The sequence below is a fragment of the Grammomys surdaster genome, unplaced genomic scaffold (genome assembly GCF_004785775.1).
Source record: "Grammomys surdaster isolate TR1022 unplaced genomic scaffold, NIH_TR_1.0 166, whole genome shotgun sequence".
Taxonomy (NCBI): domain Eukaryota; kingdom Metazoa; phylum Chordata; class Mammalia; order Rodentia; family Muridae; genus Grammomys; species Grammomys surdaster.
In genome coordinates this window covers 11,031,890-11,059,645 of record NW_021604614.1, presented here as the reverse complement: position 1 = coordinate 11,059,645, position 27,756 = coordinate 11,031,890, and the positions used below count along the sequence as shown (strand labels likewise).

Here is a 27,756-nt window from a genome sequence, read left to right as displayed (position 1 = left end):
CCCCTCATCTTACCCACAGACACCCCTTCATCTTACTCACAAACATGTCCCCTCCATCTTTCTTTCTGATAGGTGTGTTTCTTTTGCTACTTTGGCGCTTTGTTTCTGCCCGGGTTCTACGGTGAAGCCAGGGAACATGGGAGTGTGTGCGATCAGTCTGCCACTTAAAATTGAATTCCATATCTTTATTTTTTTTAAAAAAAGAAGAGTCTCAATATTTCTCTCAGATTGGATAAGCAACACATGTTCATTCTGGAGAACTTGAAAATTATCTACATAGAAGAATATAGAAGGAGATTGAGAGGCACCTTGGGGTGCTTACGTGGAGCCTCACCCCTGCTAATGAGAGTCTCCGTTTGTGCTTTGGGATGAGAAAGTTGAATGAATAATTGTTGTGTCAGGTTAGAGGAGGTCAAAGACAGCCATCTGAACTAACAATGCTTTGCTGTGGTAGCCAGAACCAAGTGCCACAAGCAGGCAATGCTGACAGCAGTTTAGTTTCTCACAGCCTGGACTGGAAGTCTTAGGTCACCATGACAACAGGTCTGGCTTCTTCTGAAGCATCTCTCTCTCTGGTTTACCAGTGGAAACTGTTTCCCTCTGTTTATGTTTGTGTGTATTCTTTCTCTTTCGTTTTGTAAGGACAGCAATCATGTGGCATTAGGATTAATTCAGATGACCTCACTTAAACTGAATTGCCTTGTCAACGACGTTTTCTTCAAATACGGACATATTCTGGGGACCTTTGATTTTGGAAGTTGCAGCCTACAATGGTCTCAGTTACTTTTTCAATGACTGTGACTGCAGCCTCTGATGCTCCTCCATCCCTTCCTCTCTCCCAACCCAAGCGCTCTTTGAGGCTTCCTCAGTGCCACCTGCATTTGCTCTTTTGAGTCAGAGCATCAGCGGCCACCACATCTTCCTGTTATACCCTGTGCCGCCTCTGAACCTGGGCTTAACTTTTTGGCTCATGTGGAGGCCAGGATGAGAAGCCCTTCCTTCTGGCTTCCTGAAGCTTTCCTCATTTCCTGCTCTTGGTGCCTGCCTCCTGCCTCCCAATGGCAACAAGCTCTCTAAGAAAACAGCAGACCAAAGAGGGCCTCCAGTCATATTCCATACACGAGCTCAGGTCTTTCTGAGGATGGGAAAAAGAATGTCGCTTCTCTATGATATCTTGGAATCAGAGGGAGGAATGTTATCCTCTCAGGCCATGGCTGGAGTGCTTCCCAAGACAGTCTCGGGGCTTCATATGTTCTCCTAAATCAAGGTAGCAGGTTTTCTTACTCTCTGGTTGGAGGAGAGGATGCAGTCTCAGTCATGGATGTCTCTGGCTGTCCATAGAGACTGTGTGATAGCGTTTATGCCACATTTTGGTTGATTGATGGTGAGACAGGAGTGAGGCCTCCTAGGGATGTATCAGATAAAACCGAGGCTTTGCCTCCAACAAAGAGAGAAAGCACGACCTTAAGGTCCACATGGATCGATTTTTGAGTGACATAGCATGACCACATGAAAGATGAAGGAGTAAGGCAGTCCAGGAAGAATCACGGAGCATGTGAAAATGTGTGTTTATTCTGATTTCCTTTTCTGAATTTATAAATAAATCGGAATTTAAACCCCGCCCTGGACATGGCCTAGAGTTTAGGAGAAGGTATAACAGAAAGCACAGGAAAGCCAGGTGTCCTCACAGCCCCTTCAAAGGGGGTCATCTTTTCCTGTTCACTGTGGACTGCTGGTCAGTTTTTCCATCAGGAAAATTCACCTGGAATGTAATTTTCTCATTTGGAGAGACCCCCCCCAAAAAAATCAGCATACCTAAGCAGACTCTAATTTAAATTTCACCTGGTGAAGTAATCTAGACTTGTAAAGAAAAATGTCATGTTTCCACTTGTATGTAGAACCTAGGTAACACACACACACACACACACACACATACATGTACATGCCACAAACATGTATGCACTTATACACACACATACATACCTACATACACATGCACAAACGCACATACCATATACACACATCTATGTACACATGCTATACACAGAGATGCGCACACACAGATGTACACATAGGCATATACAACACATAATACACACACAGCTTCTTTCTGCATGTGTATTACACATTTTAATGAACAGTACTTGGTTATTATGACACATTGAAAGTAGAAAAATAAATAGTAAAGAGCAAAAAGATAATCTTTGTTGGGTTTCATAGACACACAGATATAACTACATGTATGTATATATGTATATATAAATATTAATTTTATCCAAATAGAGCCAAGTCTATGACAATCTGCTTTAGTTACTATAATAGAATACCTGAGATTGGATGACATGTAACGAGAGGTTTAGGGCTGGTGACATGGCTCAGTGGGTAATGGCACTTGCTGCTAAGCCCGAGGACCTGAGTTTGATCCCAGTACCCATATGGTGAGAGAACCAACTCCTGCGGGTCATCCTATGACCTCCACATGTATGTGACATGGCACATATGATCACAAACATCATGCATTACATAAAAAAAAATAGAGGTTTAGTTGTGTGTGCATGAACCTTCCCATGATACATCTGGTTTTAATCTTACACACCCCTAGTTGTACACAGGTATAAGGTGGTAACTCTGGGAGTCTCCCTACAAACTCACTTGAGGACACAGATTTGCCTTATGGTTGATGTATTCCAAACCAGTTCAGGCCAGATTGGCCTTTCCATTCTTCGTACCTGGATGCACTGGGAAGGTATTTGAATAGGAACTGTCTGAGTTTGCTTGTTGCCATGGGAGGGGAAACCTATTTCATTATTGAGAGAGGCGTGTAAGTGTAGCCCGAGTAGGTAGGGGTCCAAGGTTGCTGGGTGCACTGTTCAGAGAGGGATGTGTGCACAGTAAGCAGCTGCCAAATGCATTGTTAGAAGAGCAGAGAGTATATAACCCAACCCAAGGGGAGTCCTAGGCTTCTAACTCATTCCCTATGCTTGCCTGCCTTGTGTGGGAAATGTTAACGTTTCCCTTCTGGAGAAGCAACTGTTTACCTCAAGGACTTTTAGATTTTTGGCCAGTGGGGCTCCTTTGCATTCTATACTGGGCTTTCCTGGAAAATTCTTAATATTCTTTTGACTTTTTCAATGACGGGAGGGAAAGAAGGTCTGTACGGCCATGGAGCACCTTGCTGGGATGGTGGGCAGAGATGGCATTATGCTGATTTCCTCACAGAGCAGAATAGACCTTGACCCCTGACTCTCCTCTTCTTTCTTGTGCAGAGAGCACAGGTCGAGGTGTTGCAGACAGCCTGCAGAGGTTTTCTTCCCTGCCTGCCTATCTCCCGGCCAGCTTCCACGTCACTGATGCAGAAGAGGCTTTCTTCCTCAAGGAGGCCAACCAGGACCTCATGCGGAACGCCAGCCTACAGGCCCGGTCCGCCACACTCTTCATCCACCGAGCCCAGAGTCCTCCGGCTATCAATGCCAGCTACGGTCCCTTCTCCGTAGAGAAGACGGTACCCTGGGACTTCCTGCTCACGCTCACCCCTTTTGGAACTATGGAGAGGTTCCCGTTCAACTGGAGGCTCAAATCCCATATCCTCGACAGTTCCATCTTTTCCAACAGACCCAAAGTGCAGACACTGTTCTATGTCACTGGCATGGGATGGGATGAAAGTGACCCTGGCGATGATCTTCCTTGCGTCAAGATGTTTGCCTTCCCAGAGGCCAGGGAAGTGGCAGCCAGCTGCCGGCTGCAAGGGGCCCCTGGGTTGTGTGTAGCAGAACTGGAGTTACTGCCTGAATGGTTCAGCTCAGGTCTGGACCTTGAACCCCGGGAGGAGATTCCGGCGTTGCTGGGTGGTACAGCCATGGAACTCTTCTTTGCGCTTTATCCAGCCAACGAGGCTGGCCAGTGCCCACTGGAGGAGGAGGGCAAATGGGAAAACAATATCCACTCAGAACAGGAGGAGCCTCAGCCAATGCTCCCCGCCAGGGAGAGGATCGGCAGTGTGGTGGTCTACCCTACCCAGGATGACCTACGGTGGTCCTTGGTGACCCTCGATGACAATGTGGCCCTCTCGATCCCTCTGAACCTCATCCGAGAAGGGGACACGGCCACCTTTTTGGTTTCTCTGACCAGTGGCTCCCTGGCTGAGCAGTTCACTCTTCGGTATGTAGTTTTGGGACCTCAGATGTGAGAATTGGCTCTTGGTAACCCTGAGCTGTCAGCTACTAGGATGGGGCCGGTCACTTGATCACTGTTGAGGGGTCTGTCAGAGGCTCATGTGTTCAATTCTAGTTAAGGTTGTGAGGACGGGTTTTACCTAGTACTTACCAACAGCGAAGAGCTGACCTCTGTTTTCATGAGAGCGGGGGCAGGCAGTTTCAGAGGGAGGATCAGGAGAGTAGAGAAGTCAGCTGAAAGAGAGTGACAAAGTGCTTGTGGGTCACCAGTGTGGATGTGACACCTGCTTCATCTCCTTGCTGGCGGTGACTGTTACAGTTCCACCCTCCCCAGAACCTGGGAGACAGAGCCTTGTCTTTCCGGAGGATTCTATTTCAAAGAAATGGCTCTTGGGTCCTTGAGAGCGACACTTGTGAGCTTTAAGAGATGCGTGTTTGTGGTTCAGCGAATGCTTTAGAAGATGGAATTTAGGATACTATGCATCAGATATGCGCTGGCAGCATCAAACCTTCATAGATATGATCTCAGGCATTTGGGGGCCCTTCTGGGGACAACTCTCTGTTGCTGTGGGTCACTCTGGAGTTCTGTCATTTCTCAGTGCAAGGATGGTGGGGTTGTTCAGTACTGAGAGTTCTGCAGCCCGTGAGTCCAGTGCAGTGAGACCCTCACATGAGCTGGAGGTCTAATGAGATGTCAGTTAGGGGGGCGGGGGACATTTCTGAAAAGCTCTTGGTGGTGATTCAGCTCTTTGTGCCTGGCATCTTTTGTCTCTCTGATGCCATTCTCAGCTTTGTTGTTGTGGCCTGAAGAACATCCAGGATGAGGGGGTGGGTTGCAATAGAATGTATTTATAAAAGCAGATGATTTTTGACCTCTCTACTGAATGATCAAATTGAAGCCAGAGTAGCAAAAGACTCTGTCTCTGTCTCTGTCTCTGTCTCTGTCTCTCTCTCTCTCTCTCTCCCTCCCTGTATGTGTATGTATATGAGTATGATTGTGTGTGTTTGAGTGTATATAGTGTGTATGTATGTGTGTGTATGAATATGCGTGCGCGTGTGTGTGTGTGTGTGTGTGTGTGTATACAGCACAAACCATCAGGGTATCATCTAGAGCCCTGAAGGGTGAGAAGAGTTTGAGGGCGGGCAGCAGAGGTGAGTCAGATGGCAGGAGGAGCTTAGGCAAGAGACAGGGATCACACAAGTATATTAAGTGCAAGAATCTGAGGCTGGGGAGACTCCATCAGTAAAGCCAATGCTGTTCTCAACGTTCCTAGCACTTTGTTTTGTTGTGAACCAACCTCTCTAACCGCTTGTACTGGCTGTTTCTACTGGACATAAGTTAGAGTCATCAGAGAGGAAGGAGCCTCCATTGAGGAAATGCCTCCCTGAGATTCATCTGTATTTTCTCAATTAGTGATCAATGGGGGAGGGCCCAGCCCATGGTGGGTGGTGCCATCTTTGGGTTGGTGGTCCTGGGTTCTATAAGAAAACAGGCTAAGCAAGCCGTAGGGAGCAAGCCAGTAAGCAGCATCCCTCCATGGCCTCTGCATCAGTTCCCGCCTCTAGACTCCTGTCCTGTTTGAGTTCCTGCCCTGACTTCCTTTGGTGATGATCAGCAATGTGGAAGTGTAAGCTGAATTAACCCTCTCCTCCCCAACTTGCTTCTTGGTCATGGTGTTTCCTTACAGCAACAGAAACCCAAACTAAGCCACCTCTGTCCTCTCCTTCCTTACACTGAGCTTTCAAGAGTGGACATTGCCGGATGCTGGTGGCACACGCCTTTAATCCCAGCACTTCTGAGGCAGAGGCAGGTGAATCTCTGAGTTTGAGGCTGGTCTATAGAGTGAGTTTCAGGACAGACAGGGCTACAGAGAGAAACTCTGCCTCAAAAAAACAAAAAGACAAGAAAACAAAACAAAACCAATCCAAACTAAACCACCACCACCACCACCACCACCACCACCACCATTACAACAACAACAACAAAAAACCCAAACCCAAACAAAAACCAAAAGTGGAGTAGACGTTTGTAGCTCTGTTTGTGGCCTGATGTGTTTCAGCCCTGCTCAGTAGATGAGCAGTACGCACGTGTATTACTCTGGGCTTCCTGTTTAGGGAGTCCCTTTGGACATAGAGGTCTAAGAACAGATTGGAAAGGGTAGCTCAGACCTTCCCCAGTGCCCTAGCACTCTCTCACTAGAGACTGATACCTATGGCTTTCCAATTAAAATTCTCCTGGGTGGAGTCAGTCCTTGGCTCATCTAGGACAGATCTAAACCGGGCTTACTCGCAGATGCTGTCTGCCCTACGCAGACACAGAAGGCAGCTGGTTCAGATAGTAGCAGTGTGGTCCTTTGGGTCTTCAGTGCTTCTTGCCAAGGTTCAACTCCCAGAGACAGCAGGAGTGCTCTGGGGGCTGCTCTCGGGGTGCGGTTGGCTTTCTCAGTTCATCATACATCCTGGAAACTGCCCCACCCTTCTTTCTCACCTAGACTGACTTCCATGTGGCAATCTCTGTGTTGATTAGTCTGTGCCCTATAGGCTAATTGCCATTTAATGGTATTAAGGAAAATGGATGTGAGAGAGAGAGAGAGAGAGAGAGAGAGAGAGAGAGAGAAGGAGAGAGAGACAGAGAGACAGAGAGAGAGAAAAGGTAGAGGGAGAGAGAGATTCATTTTGTGGCTTGAAGGAGAAATGAGACATATTTCTAGCATTGCATACAGAAGAAACTCAATTTTGGTGCCTTCACATAGCAGAAGAACTGTTGAGAATTAATTTCATTTCGGAGCGGGGTTGGATTGCACCACAGCAATCTGTAAAATCGATAGAACGTTCCATCACCGAGCCAGTTCATAAAGCCCTAAGAGGACCCTCTGACCACAAGAACCACAGATCAAACCACAGGCAAGCTTTTATTTATTTGCCATCTGTATGTAAATTCTGCTGTTATGGAAATTTTGCAGCGTCTAGATAAGACACAATGTACTGGAATAGTTGAGCTGAGATTTTTTTTTTTTTAAAAAAGACATGTCTATGTATAAACATGGGTGAGAAATTAGCGTGACAATCAGCCTTGTGCTTGGGGCCAACCAGTGGCCAAGACAGTGTTCACTTAGATGCACAGTGTTGTATGGCTCCTTTGAATATGCAGTCCTGGATGGCTCGTTTGAGCATGCAGGACTCACTCAGATGCTAAGCAGGCTTGAAGAAAGTTTAAGTGGTTAAATTTGTTGCTTTGCAAGCAGGGAGACCTGAGTTCTATCTCCAGAACCTATGCAAAAAAGAAAAAGCCAGGGATGTGGTGTGAGATTATAATCTCAGCACTGGGGATGTGGGGCTGGAAGGAAGGCTCTGTGGGAGTCACTGGTCAGCCATAGTCTCCTCTGTATTAGTCAGGGTTCTCTGAAGGGACAGAATGGATTGGATGAATGCATGTAATAGAAGGGTATTTATTAGAGTGACTCACAGGATGCAGTCTGGGTTGTCCAATAGCTGTCTCCTGACTGAAGACTGAGAACCCTATAGTTGTTCAGGCCCTGAGGCTGGATGTCTCTGCAGTCCTAGTCTCCTGATGGAGTGAGTCCTGGAGGACTTCTGGAGAGTTGTTGATCTTTAGCCCACGTTGGGATCTAGAAGGCGTTGGACTCAATGCCAGCTATAGCGGTAGGAGAGGTGAACCAGCCGGTGAGAGTGAGGGTGAGCATGCAAAAAGCAAAGTTTCCTTCCTGTGTGTCCTTTCATCTGAGCCGCCACCAGAAGGGTACAGCCCAGGTTTAGCACAGGCTCTTCCACTTCAAGAAATTTGATCAAGTAAATTCCAGGAATGCCCAGCAGTTTGGCTTTCAGTTGATTCTAGGGTTGATAACCAGAATTAACCATCATGTTTGTTTCTCCGACTCAAGACTGGTGTGTGTGCATGTGTGTATGAGAGGGGGGGGGACAGAGACACAGAGAGACAGAGACACAGAGAGACATACACATACAAAGACAGAAAGATGGAGAGACAGAGAGGCAAAGAAAGAGAAAGAAAGAGACAGAGACAGCCACACAGAGACCCCTCATGTGCATGCGTGCGCTTGCTTATACATACATACATACATACATACATACATGCATGCATGCATACATACATACATACATACATACACATACACACACACACTCACTCACTCACTCCAGAGATGGGAGGAGAGGCTGTAGCCCACCCTATTAAAGCCCAATGTCAATCTCCTCAGAAACTCCCCAGGTCTGTGCACAGAGGTTGACCTCATTGCGAAAGGACACATATTTCTGGAGTTAATTGCATCAAGGAACAGAGCATCACCCTCCTCTGCTTTTTGAGCTTAAAAGAAACTGCACTGATGCAGGAGAGAAGGAAGCAGGGCGCAGGTGTGTGCGGCACCCTCTGGGTTACATAATTATCAGCTCGGGTGACTTGTTCTGTAACTGGTGGCTGCCATGGTCTTGCAGAAGCCCACGGCACAGTGGAACACCGAGTAGAGAGTTCGACTGACTTTGCTGAAGCAGCTTCTTGTTACCATGGTGACGGGATAGGCGTTCTGAGGAAGCCACAGCCTGGTTGGGTGAGACCCAGCACAAACATAGACTCACCTCTGCGTTGTTCCAGTGCTATGTTTTGTTAGCTTGCCCTCCTTCCAAAAGTTACCATGTTCTGCAATGATGTTGGTTATACATCATCTGCACGGCAGTGTGTCCTCACACCCAGGGAAGCACCAGCCATGGGGAAGTGGAGTTAGGGTGATACCCAGAATGCACTGGGAGGTGAGACTATGGAGGACAGATCTTTGGTCACTGGGGTCTGTCTGTCTTCCATCCCAGGTACTTCAGGGAGATGGTCTATGGTGCCCCACGGCCACCTGTGAATCTCATCTGTTGCTTTATTGTGTCGGGAACAACAAGAACCCATGGGCCCAGGCTCTGAGCCCTTGGCAGACTGCAGCGTCTGGCTGGAATTCAGTAACATTGTTCTGTTTTCATTGTACTTATTTTAGGGTTTTCTTTCCCTTTACAGAAAGAGAGGCTGCTTTGGTTTTCATGGCAAGAGCCAATGTGTCACTCTCTCCCTAGAGGAGGTAATTCGAAGTCGGCCAGTTTTAAAGGAAAATTGGAAGTAGTACAGACGGTACCTGGGAAAAAGCAAAATGCTACAGGATGATTCAGGGATTTCCAGGACCAGAAAGGCCATGTGATGGAGTGTGTGTCCCTCTAACTCAGCTGGTCTCAACCTGTGTGTCACAATGCCTGGGGGGAGGGGCAATTAAATGACCCTTTCAACAGGGGTCACCTTAGACCATTGGAAAATCAGATATCTACATTATGATTTGTAACAGCGGCAGAAATACAGTTATGAAGCAGCCATCTGTGTCCCCTTCCTTGTTCAGCCACTGTCACCTGTAGGCAGCTGTCTGGGACAGGGGCTATTTTGTTGCAATTTTGTCCCCTTTAAAATGGGGGTTACAACTTAGATAAGGACAAGTGAATCATAGGCAGAGTCATAGTGACCTATCCCCTGAACCCTCACCCAGCCGATACCCTGTTCCGAAAAATATCTGTATTCCCCCTGAACACCCACGCTCCAGTGTCATCCCCTTCCCCATGTCCTGCCTTTTTGTGTTTATAACCCCTGTGTGAATGAGTATAAACTACAATTTGAAAAAAAATAAATTATATATAAAAAAATAAAATGGGGGTTACTCTCACTTCCCCAAGGCGTGAGTCCAGGGGGAGTTGCCTAAGGTGGTGAACCAAGTTTGAGGTTGAGGGAGGGGCTCACAGGAAGACATCTTGTTTACCACTCCCGAGGGTTGAAGGAAGTCTGCCATCAAACGGGGATGTTGAGTGGTCCCTGTGGAGATTGCAGGGTCCCATTGACACAATCTGCAAGATAGTTGTACAGTACCCAGGCACAATTTGCAGTGGGTGAGCATGCCCACAGGTGCGCCCACACCCAGACATCTAGATAAACAGAAGTTGGTACATTTATGGGACATTCCTATGACCCAGCATTTGGGAGGTTGGGGCAGGAGGGTCATCATGAGTGTGAGGCTAGCCTAGGTTGTATAGGAAATCCTTGTTTCTCACACAAAGGATGATCTGAAGCAAAATCCACGGGAATAGTTGGTTCTTTGGCACAGGCATTGTCAAAGAAACCTGAGTTACTCAGTGTCTTAGCTTTGTTTTCTGTTACTATAATAAGATCACCTAAGGGAGAAAGGATTTATAATTCCAAACTAAAGTCCATCATTATGGGCAAATCAAGACTAAATGAATCCAAAGCAGCTGTTCACATCACGTCTACAGTCAAGAGAAGAGGGCCTTGGATTAACACACATGGGTTAACCCCAAATGCTATGGTGCACAATTACCCTGTGCACCTCTGGGGCTCTAGGCCTCTGCTCATGGGTGAGCATGGAGATTTTGTGAGCCACTGTCCTAGAGGGTGTGTCTGTTTCACACTGATGGGGACCTGCCCTAGGAGTATATGGAAGGTTCTTAGGGCAGGGATGAACAAGACAGGAGGGTATTCACCTTGCTTGACAAGAAGCAGCTGAGGTTGGGGGGAGCTTCAAGGAGGAAGGAACTCACCAAGGCTGGAGAGTTTGGATTGTGGGCTTAACTGGAAGAGAGGCAGAAACATTGTGGAGTGAGTCAAGAACCAAGAACTGAGGACAAGAGGCTTAGCTCAGCGTCCCTACATTGTGCTCTGTGTCTCAGTTGCCCCTGTGACTAACACAGGATGGCGAAGGACCTACTATGAAGGGAGATCGAGAGGGATGAGCAGGTTAGCATTGACATTGGCCATCCAGCTAGACTGTCCTGGCATCCAGACTGACCATGGGAGGGGCTTGAAGGAGAAGTGATGTATTTGAGGCTGGAGTCATCCCAATGGGGAGGCGTGGTGGAAGACTCTCTTAACCTAAGGTGGGAGGAATGAGAAGCAGCCGCTTTTTTACACAGTGTCTGCCCTCCAGGAAGCAGAGGGCGCCTGGGCTGGAAGCCAGGTGGCTCATACTTTTGGGCGACGCCTCCAGCGACTCATTTCCCCCACGAGGCCCCACCCCTTAAAGATTCCGCGCTGCCTCACAGCAGCAGCACTAGCTGGGACCGAGTGTCAGATGTTGGCAGTTCTGGGTGCTTCTGGCTTGAATCACCATTAGCAAAGTCTGGTTTTGTAAAAAGATGGTGGAGCGGTGTGTAGTGGGGGGTCTGGATGAAGGAAGCAGGTTCCCCAGGTGTTCTGGTTTCACGTCGGTTGCTGTAATTAAACATCCTGATGCAGAATAACTTGTGGGGGGAGGGAAGCAAAGGGGTTTGCTTTAGCTCATAATACCAGGTTATCATCCATCATAGCAGGGATGCTGAGGCAAGAACTTGAGGCAGCTGAGTCCCATCACATCCACTGTCATTATCAATACCAAAAATTTAAAGATGGTGCACACACACCTTTAATCCCAGCCTTTGTTATCAACTTACCAGGTAATCTACCCGCCAAGTGCCCTGTGCGTTTCCGCCTGGTCCTTGGAGACACTTGAGCTCACTGCCTTGGGTCTCAGCAGATGGGATGAGAACGGCCTTCTAAAAGTTCTCCTGGCTTCAAGCCTGGTGGGAGAAGCATCCGAACACCACCTTATCCCAGTACTGACCCTAAGGGACTCTCGGAGCCACCACAATTATACTTAGGAGCTACTCATATGGGTGGATGGTGAAAAGTCTGTTTGCTTCCTGCTTTTTGCATTTCTGTCCATGCAGGGAATCTCCAGGATGACAGCTACCTCTCTGTCTTTGAACAGGGCAGGAGACCTGGGTGGGGGGGGGGTTGGGGGTGGCTTGGGAGGGATCGCTTAACTACTGTTGACAATGTTAGTCTGGCCAAAGGAGGATGGAGATAGATTTAAATATTAGAAAGTAAAGAGGTGTGTGTATGTGGGGTGGCAAGATGGCCCAGCCTGTAAAAGGGCTTGCTGCACAGGCCAGATGACCTGAAGTCCCCAGCCATCATGGAGGAACAGGGTCCTGAGCATTGACCTCTGAACCCTGTGTAAGTACTGAGGGGTGTGTGCACAATTCCTAGTTTGAGTTATCCCATGGCTGGTGGTCCTTTCTGAAGGAAGGGGAATAAGAGACACGGGGTGGTTTTGTTTATATTTATGGGTGGGCTGAGGCATAGTTCAAACAGGAATGTTTTATGGATGCTAGTCCTTGGGTTTTTCTTCCCCTCTTTCTTTTAGATTTGTTTATCTATTATTTTAAAAAAAGATTTATTTATTTATTTATTTATACATTTATTTATACACTGTAGCTGTCTTCAGACACACCAGAAGAGGGCGTCAGATCCCATTACAGATGGTTGGGAGCCACTCTGTGGTTGCTGGGAATCAAACTCAGGACCTCTGGAAGAGCAGCCAGTGCTTTTAACCGCTGAGCCAACTCGACAGCCCTAGATTTGTTTATTTTAATTTAAACATGCCTACATGTATGTATATGTACCATGTGCATGAAGTGTCTGAGGAAGCCCGAAGAGGGCATTGGGTCTCCCTGGGACTGGAGTTAAGATGGTTGTGAGCCCCGATGTGGGTGCTGGGAACCAAATCTCTGTCCCTGCAAGAGCAACGAATGCTCTTAACTACTGAGCCGCCTCTCCAGCCCCATCCTTGGCACCCTTAAGAGGTGATTTCAAGTATTCATTCATCTGTGGATCTAGAGCTTGGAAGGAAGTTCTGTGGAGAAGAACTAGTGTGGTGAGAGAAAGGTGCTGTGGACGGACCTGCTTGAGTGTCCTGTGCACGCACGTGTGTCTTGGTGGCTGCGAGCACTCTGCTTGCAGACAGATGTCCTTAAACAGGGCATACCCCACACATCAGAGCGAATGAACCCCTGTGTGTGTCCGGGAGAGCGAAGACAACATCTTACTGCATCACGTGAGCCCCCGTAAAGATCCCGTTGGAAGATCCTTTGGTAGATCTGTTAAAATGTACGTTACCAGAAACATTCTACAAATAGCAGTCTCGACAGAAAATGAGTTTAATTCCATAAAAGGTCAGGCGACTTTTGAGTTATGAATTGCGGCTTTTTTTTTCTGTCTTAGGTTTGTTTATTAATATTTATTACCAAAGTGATGGATGCGACGAAGGCAAGCTCTCTGACTGTTTCCAGAGATTTCCTTGATTTAATATTTGCTTTCTTTTCTCACAAGGATGGAGAGAATATTAAACAGCCTTTCTCCATCCCCTCCTTTTGCCCTTGAGTTGCAGGGCTAACTTTTTGTGTACCTTCTGTGAACACAGGGTGGATTTCAGCTGGTCCTCTGTACGGCAGAAATGTCAGAGACTGGATAGGTTTTGTCACTTAATATTCAGTGGCACTGGTGTAAGAGATGGACGTGGACAGCTCAGGGGGAGCTTCAGTTCTTGCTGATTTAGGTGCTCAAATATATGCCCAGAAAACAATCTTTATCCAAGTATTGCCTCTGCATTAACACTGTTTTCACTTTCAGGAATATGTTAGACACTGTTTTAGGGTTCCCTTTTCTGTGATGAAACACCATGACCAAAGCAACTTGGGGGAGGGGAAGGGTTTATCCCACTATGCTTCTACAGCATACTTCATGATCAAAGGAAGTCAGGACAGGAACTCAAACAGGGCAGGAGCCTGGAGGCAGGAGCTGGTGCAGAGGCCATGGAGGAGTGCTGCTTACTGGCTTGTTCCCAGTGCTTGCCCAGCCTGCTTTCTTATAGAACCCAGGACCACCAGCCCAGGGGCAGCACCATTCACAATTGCCTGGGCTCTTGTCACCAATTACTAATTAAAAAATGCTGTACAGTTGGATCTTACGGAGGCATTTTCTTCATTGAGGTTGCCTCCCCTCAGATCACTTTAGCTTGTGTCAAGTTACCATGAAACTAGCCAGCACAGAGACATTGAGTACTTATGGCTTTATAGAAAGAAAGCTAAGGCTCAAAGATGCCTGACAAATGGCTAGGGAGATGGCTCAGTGGGTTAAGAGCACTTGCTGTACATGCATGGGGACCTGAGTTTAAATCCACAGCACTCACGTAAGAAGGCCAGCCCGGTTGTTTGTGCCTGTGAGGGGTGGAGACAGGGGGATGCTGGGAGATTATTGGCCAACCAGTCTAGCAGCCTCAAGAAGTACTTCAAGTTCAGTGAGAGATCCCATCTTGATTTTGTAAGTTTTTGTTTATTTTGTATGCATAAGTAGTTTTTTTTTCCCCTGCATGTATGTTTGTTTACCACTTGCAGGCCTGGTGCCTGAGGAGGCAGGCAGGAGGCAGCTTTGGATCTCCAGGAGAGTTACAGACTATTGTGTGCCACTGTGTGGGTGCTGTGAATTGAACCTGACTCTCCTGGAAAGAACAGCCAGTGCCCTAACCACTGGGATTTCTTTCCAGACCAATAGAGAGATAACATCTTAAAGGAATAAGGTAGCCAATAACAGAAGAAGACACCTGATGTCTGCTCTCTGTATGAGTGTGTGTCTTGAGATGTGTGCATCCCAGCTAACTTTCTAGGGCGGATGCAAAGACAGACAAGGGAAGGCAGCGGGTGCCCAGCTTAGCCCAAAGCTCACACATGTGTGGCCAAGAAATGAAGGCTAGGCGGCAAGATTATGCTATAGGAGGCATTGGTGCTATTTCCAGAGTAATGCTCTTCCAAGCAAAGGAAGTGTGGAGATTTTTATTGGGGAGACTGTCCATGATGTTTTCAAGTGGGAGCACCCTCTGGTTGGTGGTGGGGAGCACATTCCTAAGCACACTCAGTTTAAGGTCAGGATTCAGGAAGGAAGGACAGGTATGCTTTCCAGCATGCTTAGCCCAGGATCACAGAACACAGTCGGAAGAAGAGTCAGGGAAGGTAACATCCTTTGGGCATGCTCAGTATGATGGCTGGTAGGGGTAAGTTTACATTATTCATTACCATCTAGGAAACAGGGATCTGGGCATGCCTATGAGGAAGTTTTCAGATTGGGTTAATTGAGGTGGGAAAACCTGCCTTTAACATAGGTGGTGTCATCCCACAGGCTGGAGTTCTGGACTGAATACAAAGGAGACAGTAAGTTGAGAACCAGCATCCATCTCTCTCTGCTTCCTGACTGAGGATGCCGTGTGACCAGCTGGCTCACATGCCTGCCGCCGTGCCTCCTCACCAATGATGGGCTGTGCTTTTAAACTGTGAATCCAAATAAGCCCCACTTTCTGTAAATCGCTCTTACGAGATGTTTTGTAAGTAATGAGAAAAGTCACAAACACACAGCTTGTATCACAAAGCAGACAGGAGTCTCACTTGGCCCTACCATTTTCTATATATACTCAAGTGTGGTGACACATGCTTTTTAGTCCTGGAACTCAGGAGGCAGAGGCAGGTGGATCTCCAGGAGTTCCAGGCCAGCCTGGTCTACAGAGAGAGTTCCAGGCCAGCCAGGGCTGCTACATAGTGAGACCCTGTATCAAATAAATAAATTAAGCTAAGTAACTAAGTTTTAGCTGAGACAGGACATCAGACATATTGATAATTTCCTGCGGTGGCATCTGACTTGTTTGGCCTCCCCATGTGCTGCTAAGAGGATGGCTCACACCTGCACACAGAAGACCCTGTCCATCCCTGATCTTGGGGCAGAGCCCCATGCTTCTCAGAGATCTTCTTGTATCTTTAGAGCTTCCCATTTTCTCTCTGACCCAAACACTAAAAATAAATGTATTTTCAGCATCCACTCCGGAGAGTGCAGAAGGGAGACCCCGTCTGCTCTGTGAGTGCCGCGACAGGTCTTATGTGGCAGATACTCAAAGGTCTCCTCACCTGGATTTTTTTCTCTGCCATCTTTCAGATTTAAATAGTTGTTCAAAAATGTGCTCGCAGCATGGCCTGCCTCCTCCAGCCTCCGGATACCTGAATTCAGGGAACTGTCTTTATATGCGTGTCCATGCAGTTACCTGCAGAGGCCAGAAGAGGGCATCAGATTTCCCCCTGTAGCTGGGGTTACAGGTGGTAGTGAGCCTCCTGGCCTGTGTGCTGGGAACTCAACTGTGGTCCTTTGCAATAACAGCAAGCTCTTTATAAACTGAGCCCTCTCCCCAGCCCCCAAACCTTGCACTTCGACAGCTTTATTTCCCGAAAAACTCCTATGTGCTAACCTGTTACCGAGTCACTCAGTTAACTTTTCTTACATGTTTTGGACACATTGCGGTGGTGGTAACTTTTATTGCTTAGCCTTGAAAACCTCCGGCTCACCGCAGCAGCGGGGCCACTAATCTCTTCCACGTAGCTTTGGATATTGTAGTTTTAAAATACCAAGTGCTAAGAATATCCCCAAGTCTGAAGATACATAATTTTTTTCTAAAACAAGGTTAGTGAATATTTAAGACCTGAATTTCTGTGAGCTTAAATCGTTTTAACAAATATAGCCTGAAGTTAAGGGGGATTTAGTTGGGATACTGAGCTTGAAGAAAAATTTCATAACTTGTGCTTAAGAGACGGGCGGCATATCAACAATTTGGCTTTACAAGTGTTTTTAATACCCAGCATGCATTTCTTCCTCTATGACTTGAATTTCTTTTCGGCATCCTTTTCTTTTTAAACTCTTCTGATATGGGATTAACCTCATCCACTACGGAAAAAAAAAACCCATCAAATTCAGCCTGTAAAAACTGGCTTTAAGAGCTTTGTTCTCTCTCTCTCTCTCTCTCTCTCTCTCTCTCTCTCTCTTTCTCTCTCTGTCTCTGTCTCTCTAAACTGAGGATAAAGATGTGCAGTCTGGAGTTGTTGCAATCACCCTGTGGCCATGAGAAGAGAGCTCACTGTGGGACAGAGCATCATGTATGAGAGAGAGAGTCAGGTGTCTGAAGGAGTTGGGGTATTGGTGACATGTGCCAGAATTGTATGTATGTGAGTGTGTGTGTATGTCTGTGAGTGTGTGTGTGTGTGTGTGTGTATCATTGGAGAGTTGGGAAATTTTTTTCTGCCCAGAATTAGGACCAGGAAATATCTAGAAGGAATGGCTAGATTCTGCCTAGAGACTCAGAGTTGCACTCGAGATGCCTGGCAGTAGGGAGCCCAGCCAGGTCTTCCGAGAGTACTTAGTACTTCTGTGTTTGAATTCAGCCATTAGTGGTGGTCTTTTAGCCACTGTCCTGTGAGCATCCATAATCCCTTTAAGACCACAGTGGATGAAGGACTTTCATCCAGGAGAAACTGAGACTTACAGGCTCAGTGATGTAGCTCAGGTCTCACAGGGAGGGGTCTCTGTGGGCTAACCAGCCACTGATTCCCACTTCCCTCTGACCAGCTGATTCCCACTTCCGCTCTGACCATCAGTGGTAGGATGAAGGGGTCTGAGCCATTGTACGTGTGGGAAAGATCCCTGTGTGAGTTGTTAGAGGACCCACAGGCCAGAGAATGCAGCTTTGGTGACAAGGACTTTGAATGTAGACAGAGGTTCTGGGACATCCTCTTCCTTCAGTCCTTTGCTTAGAGGCAGGGATGGAATAGGACACCTCTGTTTGTGGCATGAATAAATTAACTGCTAGGGTGTCATAGCGTCAAGAAAGAAAGCTTTGTGGAGGAGGAGATTAAGACCCAAATCCAGCAGGAAGAATGATTGATCAGAGTCAGGAGAAGGGGTGACAGATGAGTGACATTGGAGCCTCTGGGGTGTGCTGTCCAGGCTAGGGCTGTGGTGGTCATAGGAGGGAGAGGGAAGCAGGGTCCTGTCTTTGTATCTGATAGACACTCAGGGGTCAGCATCTCTGAGTCTGTTCCAGACTCCCTAAGGCAGGGGACAGAGCTAGGCTTCAGGATGGGTCTGGCGCCTAGACATCACCCATTAACACATATACCACTCCCTCTCTCTCACATTTCACTCTCTCCTGGGATGGGTCACTTACCTTTGTCCTCCCTCCTTATATAACTTTTATTCATATATTTAGTGGCTATATGTTGGGTGTGTGTACTGTGGTGCACATATGGAGACCAGAGGATACATTGTATGAATCTGTTCTCTCCCTCCACCATGTGGGTCCCAGGGGTTGAACTTGGGTCTTCAGGTTTGATGGTAAGCACCTTTACCAACTGATCCATCTTGCTGTCCCCTTGCCACTCTTATTAATGTTAAGATAAAATTTGCATAAAATCATTCATTTTAAGCCCAGTGACGGAAAAAATGGAGGTCTGTGACAACACTCTATGGTGCTTGTAAAAGGCACAAGATTCATTAATTTGCTTATTTATTCTTGAGACAGGGTCTCACCATGTAGCCCAGGTTGGTCTTGAACTTGTAGCGATTCTCCTGCCTCAGTTTCCCCAGTTCAGGGTTTCCCTTGGTTTGGAACATATCATATCAGCAATACATTTTTTTCCTTACATTTATTTCTTTATTTTGTATGTGTGGAGTGGGCACCTGGGTTACAGTGGTGTGCAGAGGTCAGGGACACCTTGAGGGAGCTGGTTCTCTCCTTCTGCCATGTGGGTTCTGGATGCTGAACTCAGAGCATCAGGCTTGGCAGCAAGTGCCTCAACCACTGAGCCATCTCACTGTCCCTAAGATTAGTCTTAGAGAAAGGCTATTCACAGCCTCCCTTCCCTCTAGCCTCCAGGGAAGGGGATCTCCATGTGATACAGATGCAGTCTGTCTTAGTTAGGGTTTCATTGCTGTGAAGAGACACCATGACCAAGGCAACTCTTATAAAGAACAATATTTAATTGGGGCTGGTGTACAGTTTAAGAGGTTCAGTCCAGTATCATGACCTGAAGCATGGCCTTATCTACGCAGATGTGGTGGTGGGGGAGGAGCCAAGAATTCTGTATCTTGATGCAAAGGTAGCCAGGAGGAGGATCTCATTCCACATTGAGTGAAGCCAGAGCATAGGAGACCTCAAAGCCCACCCCTACAGTGACACACTTCCTCCAACAAGGCCACACCTCCTAATAGTGCCACTCCCTATGGGCCAAGCATTCAAACACATGAGTCTATGGGAGGAGTGGGGAGTCTATTCAGACCACCACAGTGTCTTCCATGGTCCTGGTCAGGTGAAGCCTATTTTCTCACGCATCTGCTTTCTTCTTATGTCACAGAATCAAGGCAGCTGCGGGAGTGAAGATAACAGCCGTGAGGGTGAGCCATGAGGACCAGTGGGCAGTGCAGGAGGAAATTGAACAGGACGGTACCCAGACCACGGCTGCCCTGTCCTGCATGGGCCACCACCCGGACACCCAGAGCAGGTGAGCCCTGTGATGTGTGGTTTACTAGAGCAAGAAACAGAGAAACATGCTCAGGATGGCGGGTGGACCTTCCTTGAGCGGCACAGCCTAGTGCAGCCACAGCAGGGATGCATGGCAGCCCGGAGCATCTGTCCTTTATGATTCCACGCACAGTACATAGCGAGGCCGCCGGCTGACTTTCATTTATCACAGTTTAGAGTCTGACAACCATATTGTTATTACTGTTGTTTCCACGAAGAACCGAAGGCTGAGATGGTGAGAATGGATCAGTTAGAAAGCCAGAGGAAATTACCTTTTAAAGAGCAAGCAGTGGGGGTGGGGAGGGCGGAGGGTGGGGGCTGGTGAGATGACTCAGTGGTTAAGAACACTGACTACTCTTCTGGAGGTCATGAGTTCAAATCCCAGCAACCACATGGTGGCTCACAACCATGTGATGCCCTCTTATGGGGTATCTGAAGACAGTTACAGTGTACTTACATATAATAAATAAATGAAAGCCTTTGGGCCGGAGTGAGTGAGTGGGGCTGGAGGGAGAGGGAGAAGGAAAGGGGAAAAAATGCAAGAAGGGTGCTCACAGCTATCAGCTGATTGTCTGTCACTGTTTATTTTTCTTCAAAAATTTAAAATCATTACTATTATTTATTATTACTGCTATTATTCGTGTGCGCGTCTGTCGGTCTGTCTGCGTGTCATGGGGTATGTGGAGGTCAGAGGACAGCTTTCAGGGGTTGGTTCCTCATCTCCTATGGGCCCGGGGATTCAACTTAAGTCCTTAGATGCAAGAGGCACGCACCTTTATCTGCTGAGCTGTCTCTGGCCCCTGGCTGCTGAAATGAGCCTTTTCTGTTGTGTAGAACCCAATCCTTGGGGGTGGGAGTAGAAGTGGGGGGCCGGGGGTGGGTAGCTGTGGATCCAGAATATCAAGTCCAGTTTCCTTGCAATCCTCAGAATCTGGCCTGGGGGTGGGAGAGTGGTGGGTGAGTGAGTGAGGGGTGAGGATGGGTGAAGGAGGGGTGAGGGAGAGGTAAGGAAGGGGTGAGGGAGGGGTGAGGATGGGAGAGGGAGAGGTAAGGAAGGGGTGAGGGAGGGGTGAGGAGGGGCATGATGACTTCAGCAGCAGAGGGTGGAAAGATTCCTGGCTCAACAGCCCTATCCCTTGTCACCGCTATTCTCTTCCCATTCCGAGCATCTGTCTGTCTGTCTGTCTGCCTGCTTGTCTGCCTGTCTGTCTCCCCACCTTGGGCCAAGGAGCAGTCCTGGATGAATGGCTGCTGACCCTGCCATGGGCTCAGATGCCACCCAGGGTGAAGGCCAATCAATGCCCTGGTTGCTGAGACACACATCCCTGTAAATCATCCTAGACTCTTTTGTCTCTTCTCTAGCTTGGGGTCTTTGGTGCTCAGGAGACACATGGGCCTTGGGGATGAGTCAGTGTGGGTCATGAGTGGGGTCATGTGAGGGCGGAGGCTGAGCTTTGTCAATGGACTTGCCTGGTGTGTGCTGTCACTTCTCATGTGACCCCAGCCAACCCCAGAGCTGCACTGGGCTTCCTGTGAATGTCTTCCAGGAGGAAGAGTGACTCAGGCTGAGTGGTGTGATGCTGGCAATGACACCTCCCACTCAGGACTCATCAATCACACTCTAGGGTAGACCATGTCAGGGATGGAGTGTGGGCTGTGACATCACATGACCAGGGCTTCCCTGGATGTCTGAATGTGCCTGCCAGGTGCCCTGGGTCCTGAGTTTGTCAGTATTGGCTCAAAGGCTTCCCATTGCAAAGGTTCCAATTGCTCCAAAGTGGTTGCTGTAAAGGGATTCGTGACCTTACATAGCAAAGGCAGAGGTGTCTGTTTCCATAGTTGGTTCACACAGCAGGATTCTGTGTGGCTTCTCCGGTATCTTCCAATCTTGTGTCCTCATGGCTACTAATGGCTGCAGCTTATCCATGTACCACAGACCCATCCAGCAATATCTAATTACTGGAAAGAAGCAGAGTGTCTCTTCCTGACGCCACCCCAGCTCCCTCAAGCAGAGTTTTGGTTTAGATCTAGGTAACAGACAGTGGAATCCCTGGGTAGGAGCAGGCTGGCTCGGGAAGTGAATTTCCTGGGTTGCTTTCTGGCTGTGTAGAAGGCAGGCTTTGCTGCCAGGGGCATGAGGGGAGTGAGAGGGTAGTCAGCGGGCACGAGTGGCCATGATCTTCAAAGATAGGCTCTGCCCAGGCCTGTAGCTTGATTCTGTTTAGCATAGAGGTCTGCTGAGTTTATACCCACAGGGAGAGCGTATTTCCTTGTGTAGTTATCCAGGTGACCTTGTCCTGTGGCTGCCTATAGGGTCCATGCTGACAGAGGTCTACATCAGAAGTGGGGGTGTCTGGCACTCTGAGTTTCTCCCCCAACCTTTCTCTCCACCCCCCCTCCAGAGTCCTCCCTCTTGGGAGCAGTATAGCGGCCAGGAACTCCTAGTATCCCTCTGACCACACAGTCACTTTAGGAGAGTGGTTCTCAACCTCCCTAATGGTGTGACCCTTTCATACAGTTCCCCATGTTGTGGTGACCTCCAGTCTTAAAATTATTCTCACTGCTACTTCATAACTGTCATTTTGCTACGGTTATGAATCAGAATGTAAATACCTCGGAATGTTTTCCAACGGTCTTAGGCAACCCCTGTGAAAGGGGTCAATCCGCAAGGGGGTCACGACCCACAGGTTGAGAACTACCGCTCTAGGAAGAAGTTGATTTTCCTGGTTAAGTCTAGTGTGAGTTCCAGGATGGTTGTCCTGGGCTCTTCCTGGAACAACTCGGATCCTATGTCCATCCAGATCAACTCAGAGCCGGGGTTTGCATCAGTGTTCCCAAGGGCTTGGGTAGAGTAGGGAAAGGAAGGGAAAAGGTAGTCCGTGGGCACACCGTGGGGCTTCTGAGGTCATGAACACTGATGGTGACATGAGTTGGAGGGAAATGGCCCTGTAAGTGCAATGTCACTCAACCTGACATTGGACTGGAAGAGGCCAAGAGCGCTGGGCTTAGAAAGACGGTCTCCATGGTAGATGCAGAGGAAATGAATTTCTTGACATGCTCCATTGGCTGAATGACAACATATTGTTTGTGTGTGTGGTATATGTGCATGTTTGTGCACTCAGAGGCATCCCGTTTCCATCATTCCCTTGAGACAGGGTCTCTTACTTAACCTGGCTGGCGGCCAGCAGGCCACAATGATCTCCTGTCTCCACAGCCCCACAGTGCTCCGGTTACACGCCCAGCTTTTTACAGGGATAGGGGTTCGAAGTCAGGTCCTTATGCTTTTGCAGTAAGCCCTCTTGCTTATTGAGCCATATCGGCAGCCCATGGTCATGTTTTGCATGGAAAAAAGTGTTCTGCTTCTCAGAAGTAGTTGTCGCTTTTTGTTTTTGTGATTTTTTTTTTCTCTAGAAGAAATTTAAAAAATGCTACATGGGAAAGAGGAAGCCATTTTGCAAATGAGAGGGGCTCCCCTCCCAGTGACTTCTCTCTGTGTGTGTCTCCTTTGTGTTCAGTGTTTAACCCCACCCCCAGCCCCAGCAGGGACCCCTCCTCCAGCACGACAGTCTTAGACCTATGAATATCCTTCTAAAACCATTACATAATTGAATATCCCTCTGAAACGATTCCATAATCTAAATAAATAATTGCTTCTTTTTCTATGTTGGTTTCATTGTGGAATCAAATGAGGTGTGAAATACAGGCTCACGTAACTGAGTCTGACAGAGAGCAAAGTGAATGTATCGCTGGCAGAACACCCCGCAGAATGCTGTAATCTCCGAATTGTGACCACCTCAAGTGGAATTGAGGGTTTAATAGGGATATAATGTACAAACTGCCTGAAGTCCCGTGATAAGAATTAAAAAACGTGTTGTGTGGGAAAAGCCCAGCGTGCTCCGCGGCGGGGGCGGTAAAGGTCTTCATTTGAAATATTCTAATGAAGGCTCATGGGGAGGAGCCGCGAGCTGCAGAGACACAGACTGCAAGATAAACACGGGGGTTGCCAGGGGAGGAGAGATTAGGAAAGGAAGCAAATTTGGAAGTGTTTGGAACAGATAACGGGAGCCCAAGGAAATAAAAGGGAGATGGGGGTCTGAGAGCATGGAAACGGTGAGCTCCCTGGGTGACTGACCCGTTAGCTGGAGCTCAAACTGCAGGAAATAGCTGCCATTTGGTGTGTGTGTGTTTGTGTGTGTGTTTGTGTTTGAACATGCACATGTGTACATGAATGTACAGGCCACAGTCAATGGTAAGCGACCTTCTCAATTGATGGTCACCTTGAGATACACACACACACACACACACATATATATATATACACATATATATATATATGTGTGTGTTATAAATATATAAATATATGTTATATATACTATATGTTATATTATATATTATAAATATAATATAACATTATATTATTATATACTATAAATATATGTTATATATACTATATAATATATGTTATATATTAGAATGATTTATTTTTATTTTATGCATATGTATGTTTTATATGCATATATATGTACAATGAGCATGCCTAGTACCCTTGGAGGCCAGAAGAGGGCATCATCAGAGCCCCTGGGGTTGGAGTTACAGAGGGCTGTGAGCCACCATGTGGGTGTTGGGAATTGAACCTGGGTCCTGGAAGAGCAACCAGTGGTATTTGTTTGTTTGTTTGTTTGTTTATTCTTCTTTCATGTATTACAGCCTGACTGAAGTTTCCCTTCCCTCCTCTCTCCTCCCTGCGTCGCCCCTCCCCCAGATCCACTCTTCCTTCATTTCCCTTCCGAAAAGAGCAGGCCACCTGGGGATGCCAAGCAAACATGGCATAAGAGGTTAGACTAAGACTAGGTACCTACCCTCATATCAAGTAGCCTGTGATCTTAGCCACTGAGCCATCTATGCAGGCCCCACCCTGCCTTTTTTGGGGAAAGGAGCGAGTAAGGGTGTGTGTGTGGTTTAAGACAGGGTTTCTCTGTGTAGCCCCAGCTGTCCTGGAACTTGCTCTGTAGATCAGGCTGGCCTTGGATTCAGAGATCCACCTGCCTCTGCCTCCCAAGTGCTGGGATTAAAGATGTATGATGCCCTGGCTCCCACCCTGCTTTTTAAAGATAGGGCCTTTCACTGGCTGGATGAACTGCAGAGTGATCAGCCAGTAAGCCCCAGGGATCCTCCTTCCTCTATGTCCTGAGCATGGGACTGTGCAGGTTGCCATGCCCAGCTTTTTCACGTGGGGTCTAGAGATCAAACTCCGGTCATGCACTGACTGAGCTACCTCAAGGATGCTGATGCTACTTTTTTCAGGGTCCAGAAAACATATTTGGAACCTGTTCTTATGTAAGCCTTGCTACCCAGCTGAGCAATGCTCTAGATTCACTGGAGAGAGGATGGAACAGACAAAACACTGCCTTGGGTTTCTTCAGAGAAATAGCTGCACACCTATTGCAATGGTACCCAAGGCCAGAGGCTTACTTATCTGAAAGTCTAGAAGCAGAGCTGTGGGTGGATCTCAGTGCTAGGGTGCTTACCAGTGAGCAAGTGACCTGGGTTTGAATCCAGAATATCCCACCTCCCCATATACACATTTGCACACATGCACACACATTTGCACAATGCACACATATTTGCACACATGCACACACATACCTGAGCAAACGAATGCCAGAGGATCCTTGGGTTAGAAGCTCTGAAACTTCCACAAGGCCCTTGTGTTCTCTAGTGATCAAGTCCAGTTTCAGGCTTGGTGGTGAGTGAGCCTGTAATCATGGTCTGTGGTTCTGGGTTCTGCCTCTCCTCTGGGGGTATCCAGATGCTGCTGGCTCAGAGAGAACAGGGCAAAGTCTGGGACAGTCTGCCCCTCCCTCCAGGATATCAGATACTGCTGTTTGCCAGGCCAGAGGGTAAAGCAGAGTCCAGGAGGAAAGCTATGCTTCCATGTCTTTCGATATTTCCCTCTCAGGGTGCCCAGGAGCCACTGTGTACCAGGTTGAAAGGTTGAAGGATGTCGGGGGAAAGACCTTCTCTGAGAATCTCAGTGTTATGGCTCTTTTAGCCAGGTCTCTGACAATCTCTAATGAAGTAGCTCTCTGAGACGATCTTAGCTTGTTCATATCTCTTTATTTGGGGTTGGTTTGAAAGCATACACTTTATTCAGGGTGAACCAAGAGTTATATAGTTTTAGAGAAGCGGGGTGAGAATATCCACGGTGGGAAAATGTCATTGGCTGAAGGCTGAGGCTACAGAGATGCCTCATTTACATGGGAAAGAATTCTCGGTGCTGTGCTAAGTGACTGACCACCTGTGACCACCTGGTTGGGAGGTCCCCAGGTTACTTGCTCTGAGGCAGGGACAGAAACAGGGAGGGAGTTTGCTCCAATCTGCCAGTCTCAGGATGAAATTCTCATGTCAGTTTTTGAGATTTCTGGGGTTTAGACATGTTCCACCCCACCAGTTCCATGCCAATTCCTCTGGTGGCAAGGTCCACGTGCCCCACTGGGTCTGTTACACAGGGGTCTCTGATGTCATACCACTGATGAGAAATTCCTCCTGGATTCTGTGGGTCATAATGTGAGAAGGGCAGACTTGAAACAGGACTGTGTGATGGGGGAGATGGGGGAGGTGGAGGAGAGATGGAGTACCCAGGGATATGCTCAGGGAAAAGGCCTGTCTAGGGACATTGGTCTGAGGTGGGAAGAATGGGGCTTAGCCATTCAGGGGTCTGGGGAAGAGTTTACCAGGCAGAAAAGAGCAGGCATGAAGGACTGGGGTAGTAGTCTGTGCAGGCTGGACACATTCCTGAAACCATATGTAATTCCTGAGTTCCTCTCTGCCTCCTTTGTCCTGTGTGTCCATCAGCAGGTCCCAAAGCCCTTACTACCTGCTGAGAGCAGGCTTGGGGTCTGGTGACAAGCTGTCACTGAGACAAAGAGTCTCTGTTCTCTGAAGCATACTTTCCCATAGTTCATAGAGATGGACTCTTGTTGAAAGCATTGTGTTCTTTTGTGTCCAGAGGCCATAAATACTAACAAGAGAACAGAGCAGGAGACAGGATAGGACCAGGAAGGTTCCTTTAGATAGATTGGTGGAGTAGGGGTTCTCTGAGGAACAGCGCTCAGAGGAGGTGTGGGATGGGTGTGGGAGAGATAAAGGGAAGACTCATCACAGGCCCTTGGCAGCCAACTGTGACATGTTCCGGGGTCACCATAGAGGTCAGGGACACTGTTGTGCAGGGGTAAGGGTGGGGACACCTGGCCAGAAAGGTGGCCAAGGGTGGCATTCTCCTAGGGCTTTATGTCTTTTGAAAAGACCTCAGATTTCATTGAAACTAGGTTGGGCATCACTGCAGGGTTTTGGAGTCCAGGGTATAAGACCTGCCTTGCATTCGGAGAACCACTGGCTGCCATGAAGAGGGACCAAGATCAGAGCCCAGGGTACTGAGCAGGGGTTATCATCCCTGAGACTTAACCAAAAAGGAGTATACCTCCTTGCTCATTGTCATGGTAACGAGAGGGCCCTTCATGCTGATGATAACACAGAAGGGGAAAAAAAAAGAACCCACCAAGCCATGTGTAAATAAAATAAATGGCTGTTTTAGTCAGTGTTCTATCCCTGTGAAGAGACACAGGCAATTCTCATGAAAGAAAGCATTTCACTGGGGGCTTACTTACAGTTTGAGAGAGTTGGTCTGTGATCCTCATGGTGGAAAGCCAGCAAACATGGTGTTGGAGCAGTAGCCAAGTACTGTATATCCTGGTTTGTAGGAAGGAGAGAGAGGAGAGAGAGAGAGAGAGAGAGAGAGAGAGAGAGAGAGAGAGAGAGGGAGGGAGGAGTGCGGAATGGGGGTGTTGGGGGACTGGGCCTGGCAATGGGCTTTTGAAATGTCAAAACCCACTCTAACAAGGCCACACCTCCTAATCCTTCCCAAACAGTTCCATTAACTGGGTACTAAGCATTCAAACATATGAACCTATGGTGGCCATTCTCAAACTACCATGGGTGGCCAACATGAAGAGGGACAAATGGGCCAGCCCTAAGCACCTAGGCAGAGAGACATCAGTCTTCTGGGCAGGAATTCTGGGGAATGTGACCATGGACGCAGAAGGCTGAGAATGAGAATCTGGAATGGAAAGGAAGTATTGTACTGGGTGTTCTATGTGAGTGCTGTCACTGTAATGAGCCTGGTGGTCATATGATCCACCAACCTCCTCTTCAATCTGACTCCATCACAGACTGGTGTAGTGAGAATTCTGGGGTTTCAATTTCTTTAAAACACACACACACACACACACACACACACACACACACACACACACACA

The 27,756-nt window shown here is 47.8% G+C and overlaps 1 protein-coding gene across 1 annotated transcript in view; it reads left to right on the top strand.

Moving 5' to 3' along the window:
• Positions 1-2,370: 2,370 nt before the first annotated feature.
• Tmem132b (transmembrane protein 132B) overlaps positions 2,371-27,756 on the top strand; it is a 166,250-nt gene continuing 140,864 nt past the window's right edge. The window contains exons 1-3 of the mRNA XM_028765948.1: positions 2,371-2,382; positions 3,230-4,158; positions 19,275-19,421. Coding sequence (XP_028621781.1) covers positions 2,371-2,382; positions 3,230-4,158; positions 19,275-19,421 — 1,088 coding nt within the window. The remainder of the gene's footprint in view (positions 2,383-3,229; positions 4,159-19,274; positions 19,422-27,756) is intronic.